This window comes from Lynx rufus, unplaced genomic scaffold (assembly GCF_022079265.1).
Source record: "Lynx rufus isolate CCGP_SWC_20201006 ecotype Redwood Valley unplaced genomic scaffold, mLynRuf1.p SCAF_2, whole genome shotgun sequence".
Classification (NCBI taxonomy): Eukaryota; Metazoa; Chordata; class Mammalia; order Carnivora; family Felidae; genus Lynx; species Lynx rufus.
The window spans coordinates 167,532,015-167,538,014 of NW_025814834.1; the positions used below are offsets into that span (position 1 = coordinate 167,532,015).

General features: G+C 40.4%; 1 protein-coding gene across 1 annotated transcript in view; it reads right to left on the minus strand.

Annotated features, from left to right (window-relative positions):
- Positions 1–4,168, minus strand: part of SGIP1 (SH3GL interacting endocytic adaptor 1) — a 136,675-nt gene extending 132,507 nt beyond the window's left edge. The window contains exon 1 of the mRNA XM_047082345.1: positions 4,039–4,168. Within this exon, the coding sequence (XP_046938301.1) occupies positions 4,039–4,168 (130 nt within the window). The remainder of the gene's footprint in view (positions 1–4,038) is intronic.
- Positions 4,169–6,000: the final 1,832 nt, after the last annotated feature.

Consider the following 6,000-nt stretch of genomic DNA (forward strand, 5'->3'; position numbering starts at 1 on the left):
GCTTTGTAGTCTTGGTAACTTTGATGTGTGGAAAAGCGGCTTCTTTTTTTTCCTAGAACTTTTTCTTCTCAGACATTTCATTGTACTTAGCTAACCTTAGAGATATTTTCCCAGGGACAGATTCTAGCTATCTCACTAGGTTCCTATGAAGGTCAGATAAGATAATACATGTAAAGGGGACTCATAAACTATAGACTGCTGTCTGACACATATTACTGCATTGTTATTTTCTGGTCAGTAATGTAATAAAAAGGAGGAGGATGAAAAACTTTAATTTCCTTCAGACTCCTGTCTGATTCTTAGTATATTCCCCACATCAGCACATTCCAGCATTCATCTGTGGTTCATGCAGCTCGGTGTTAATTACATCTAGTTAGAGAAAAGTGGGTTTTTTTTGTTTTTGTTTTTTTTATTTATTTTTGGGACAGAGAGAGACAGAGCATGAACGGGGGAGGGGCAGAGAGAGAGGGAGACACAGAATCGGAAACAGGCTCCAGGCTCCGAGCCATCAGCCCAGAGCCTGAGGCGGGGCTCGAACTCACGGACCGCGAGATCGTGACCTGGCTGAAGTCGGACGCTTAACCGACTGCGCCACCCAGGCGCCCCAAGTTACAGAAAAGTTTTAAAAAATACTCCAGAACCACTTTTCTTATCAGCTATTGGGGGACAGCTGGGAAGCAACGGCTCAGATATAGGTCTATCAGAAGTAATGTCAGCCATCCTGAGTACTGTTCTCTATTTCATTTTTCTGTCCTTCCTCGATCGTACCTTAAATATTTCACCTAAAAAGATTAGGCCCTCCTTCCCTGAAAATCTATATCAAGCATTTAATAAAGGGTCTCTCAATGTGTTCTGCAGCCCAATTGGTGTGGCCTGTGTGATTAGTTCTTCTCATTCTTTTTCCAGCACAGCTTTACACTTCATATGCTCTAACAGAAGCCAGACAAGCAAATATTCTAATTCTAGTCCTTTAGTTTCAGTTCTAAAGTTGTCCTAATGGTATCTCAAACCACTGAGAAAGCATTGATTGCTTATTTTTAAAATGGAAATTTAACTCTTCTGGGCCTCTAACCAAGACAGTCTCCGAATTCACTGACCCATAAAAGTGTGGGGTTTGATATATAAATGCTACACGAATGCAATTTAAAAGAATTTTCTTAATGTTTATTTATTTTTGAGACAGAGAGAGATAGAGCACGAGGGGGGAGGGGCAGAGAGAGAGGGAGACACAGAATCCGAAGCAGGCTCCAGGCTCTCAGCTGGCATCACAGAGCCCGACGCGGGGCTCAAACTCATGGACCGTGAGATCATGACCTGAGCTGAAGTCAGACGCTTAACCGACTGAGCCACCCAGGCACCCCTCGAATGCAATTTTATATATAAATCCCACTATATGTCCTATATTAGGAAATAAAGATCTATACTTGAGAAACACCATGAAAGAACTAAAAGAAAGCAGTTTGTTGTTGTTGTTGTTGTTCACAAATAGACTGCATAACCTTTAATATCCTCTTCTCAAAGACTGAACACTTCCAGTCCCTTCTCTTTTTCCAAGACTAACCACTGTCAAATAGCATTAGCTTGATATTTTTCATGTATTTTAAGACTGATTCATTTAGGCTTCACTTATAAAATAGAAGATGAGGGGTGCCTGGGTCGCTTAGTCGTTTGAGCATCTGACTTCAGCTCAGGTCATGATCTCACTGTTGGTAAGTTTGAGCCCCGCATCAGGCTCTGTGCTGACAGCTCAGCACACTTCTAAATTTTTAACACTTCTAAAATTTTAGGTGAAACATTTTTTTTTAAGTTCTAGAAAATTTCTGCTGTTATCATAAACAAAATATTTAAAGTTAGTTTTTTAATGTTTATTTATTTTTGAAAGAGAGAGAGAGACAGAGTGTGAGTGGGAGAGAGGTAGAGAGAGAGGGAGACACAGAATCCAAAGCAGGCTCCAGGCTCCGAGCTGTCAGCACAGAGCCTCATGCAGGACTCGAACTCACAAACCATGAGATTGTGACCTGAGACAAAGTCAGACCCTTCAGTAACTGAGCTACCCAGGCGCCCCTAAAATTATTTTAAAAATAAGAATCTTTTTACATACTCAGTTATAATTAATAATTTTCAAGGTAAGCATAGAAAAACATGCAATTAGGAAAATAACTTTAAGCTACTTGCTTTCTGTTGTTCTACACTTGGAAATTTGGGTATATCTATTATTCTCAGCCTAAACATTGCAATTGAATCTGGAATTTCAAAATTCATAAAAGCATTGCTAATTTGCCCAGACTGGTAGGAAAAGCTAGAAGACCTTCATATTGGTACCCTGCACCTGTAAGGCTTTGACTGTTTTGGGGGCTTTTACACACACTATTTCATTTATTCCCCATAACAACCATTGCAGAAAGGCAGACTATGTGATTGTTCTCTGGAGGAAGAATCCAGGGTTCATAAAGCCCCAATCAGAGGTTTCCTGTCATGGTCACACATGTGGATCATGCAGGGAGCTTTTAAAATGTTCACATTCCCACGCTTCACTCATGACAGTGCTCATAACTCTGGGGTTGAGACCCAAGAATTTATACAAACGTTTCCTAGGTGGTTCTGATGTAGCCAGTATCTTACTTGGGCACTGAGTAGCTTGGGTCACATGAACAGAATCTAGGGGTGCTGAAATCCTATGGCAAGTTTCTTTCTACTACCCCAATCTTACACCCTTCCTATTTATTTGGACTCATAAGTGTACCCTCTAGTAGAAAATCCATGCAGTCTAGGATGCTAAGAGTCTGGCTTCTCCAGACCATGGGTTCTCAGCTCAATCATCTCCTCTCTGTTCTCCTGACACCAGGAGTGTCTGTGCGTAGTAAAGGAATTATACAGAGGCGCTTGAGACACTGCATTTCTACAGAGAAAGGGTCTATGCACTGATTAAAAACAATGCTTTATTATCTGACTATTATAAAGAAAGGATTTCTACCTCAGAATGGAAGCTGAACTAGATCAGAATTTTTCAAACTGCACGCAATCACTCATTAGTGGGTCAGGAAATCAATTTATTGGGTTTTGAAAAGCATTTTAAAAATGAAATGGAATAGAAAATAGGGTGCTACTCCTATAGGAAGGATAGGTTATTATTTTTTTTGTAAAATACTTTCCTCTAAACTGTGTATGTATGTGTGTATGCCCAGATCCAATGTAACATTTTTTGCTAACTAGGGGGTCAGCATAAAAATTTTTTTTAAAACACTGGATTAGATCATTTAGTTTCCTTTCAATTATAGACTTTAGAAGTCTATTTTCATACATACATACATGATCAAAAAATAATCCCTGCCAAAAACTGGCAAAAGCAGTGGAAAGAAAAATACATATGAGTTTTATTAAAGAAGTACAAAGTTGCTTTTAGTAAAATCTTTATATTTCTTTTGAGCAGGACCAACATTTGTATTTGTGAAAGTCAAGCATTCCCTTTATGTTCATACTGAGGAGACTTGCACTGGTAGGCAAAGGTTGGAGCCCTAAATCATCACAAATTGTCAATGATGAGAGTCTAAGTGAATAAGCTTTTACCATACAAATAGTGTTTGCTATATTCTCTCCCAGGAGGTCAGGTACTATAGAGGAGGTTTAGAAAGTCATACCATGTAAATAATTCCTGCTTAGAAGAAGAAGGAGGAAGAGGAGGAGGAGGAGGAGAGGAAGGAGAAGAGGAAGAGGGAGGTGAGTTGAGGAGGAGAAGGAGAAGAAAGAGAAGAAGGAGGAGGAGGAAGGGGGAGGAGGAGGAGGAGGAGAAGAAGAAGAAAGAAAAGAAATGGAAAAGGAAAAGAAATGAAAACAACAAATACCAGAAAATGTCAGTGGTATTAACAATTAATATGACAGTTCAGTTCAGTTCAGTTCAGTTCAGTTCAGGAAGCATTTAGTGAGGACCAGTCCTTATTTCTTGGGCTTGGCAAGGCAAAGAGAGACGTGCAAGGACATACTGACATTTCTCCCACTGAACTGTATTTAGAGGTGTCCCTCCAGCATCTCCCCCCGTACCCAGGTTTTCCAGGGTAGGAGTGGTGGTAGTGGTAGATTCAGTACAAGTCACTGAGGGGAAAAACACGCGGGAAGCGGGGTACATACAGGCAGAGTTGGACAGCGTGAAGACGGCAGTGAGAAATGGCATGGTGCATGTGGGAGCCTAAAAGCAATGCAGAGCAACTGGAATACCAAATAAATCAGGAAAATGAGGCTGAAAGAAATGGCTAAGGTTATGACAAGTTTTATATCATTTATTAAATAGTTCAGACTTCATACAGGAGGCAATGGGAAACCACCAACGGGTTTTAAGCAGGTATTGACATCATCAGATGTGTTGCTTGGTAGAAAACTCTAGTGACCATGTAGGCAAGACTAAAGGCCTGACAACTAAATGGAAAGGACTTTACAGTGATCCAAGTGAGAGAGGATGATGCCCATGATAGTTGAAATGGAGAAGAAGGGATAAAATAAAAATGAAAAATTAGGAGCTAAAATTAGCAGGACCTTGTCATTGAACAGAGGCAGAGGATGGACTTATATTCTATTTTAACTAATTAGGATATATAATGATGCCATGTATTGTGCTGTGGATACAGATAAACAGGAGAATAAGTAAGCGTAATGGGGAGTTCATAAACACGTTAACTTTAAGATGCCAGAGACTGATGCAAATGGGAACATCCAGTTGGCATTTGGGTAAACTGCTCTGAAATTCAGGGATACAAAGTGCTCCAACCCTCAGGGTGGCTCAGAGCTCATCCTTAAATGAGTAGCTGTTAGTCCTGTTAGTAGCTATTAGTCCTGAGCTGTTAGTCTCATAACAACCCTATGAGATAAACAATACAGCCCTTATTTAAGAAGAGGAAAAGCTGAGACCCAGAGAGGTTAAAAAAACCTGTCCAAGTTCTCACAGTAAGTGGCAGAGCAGAGTTCCAACCGAAGTCTGACTTCCAAACCTATACTCTTTCCTCTATGCTATGATGCTTCTTGAGAATGGAGTCAATGTAAAATCTGAACCCTGGGGGAAATTGATATTTGGAATGTTGGAAATGTGGCAGTGGCCAGCTGGATTTCTTAATATAACACGTGAAACATTTTCTGCAATAAGGTGCAAGAAGGGAGCTAGCTCTTAGAGACCACATACTCTATGTCGGGTATTGTACTCTACATAAGATTAAATAATCTCAGATAATCCTGACCACTACCAAATAGTTAATTATTATCAGCCTTTTACAGACGAGAAAATTTAGAGGAATTAAAAAGCTCAATGAAAGAAGAAAGACATGGATAGGTGATACTTGCACTTTCCACTTTCTGCCTTACCTTGTGGCCTTCTAGCAGAGACATCAGTGAAGGTACCAGAACCAGTCATGTAGAGTGGTCACTATGTCTAACAAGACATAGCCTTGAGCAAGTTCACAGTGAATTTGATTCATATGGCTTTAAAAAAAATACTTTCAATAACATTTAAATTTTCTCACAGATTTACTCTAAAATGCAACTTCCGGTAAGACCCTGGTATAAATCCAGTCCAGTTATTCCTGTTCTTTTCAGTGACAGGAGGACTTCATAGTTATCTCCATAAGGGGCAGCAGGATCCTGGAGTAGGTCTTCCTGTTTTGGGTTTCTTACCTATTCCAAGCTATTCTCCACACTTTTGGCAGAGTGGTTCTTCATATCTGCGAATCTGATCATGCCATGCCCCTGCCTACACCCTGTCAGTTCTTTTCCTCATAAACCCACATTCCTGAATGGTGTACAAGACTATTCATCATGACAATCTCCTCTACTCACTAGCTCTACCTCCTGATGCCCTCCTGTGACATTCCACAGCCCACTTATACTCAAGTACTCACATCTCCTAATGACATGCCATTTCAGCCTCTGGTTGCTGAGCACACTCTTCTTTCTGCTTTGACTTCCTTTTCTCAACATGCTCATCCAGCAAAACGCCTCCTCCAGCTTCTGCATAAAACT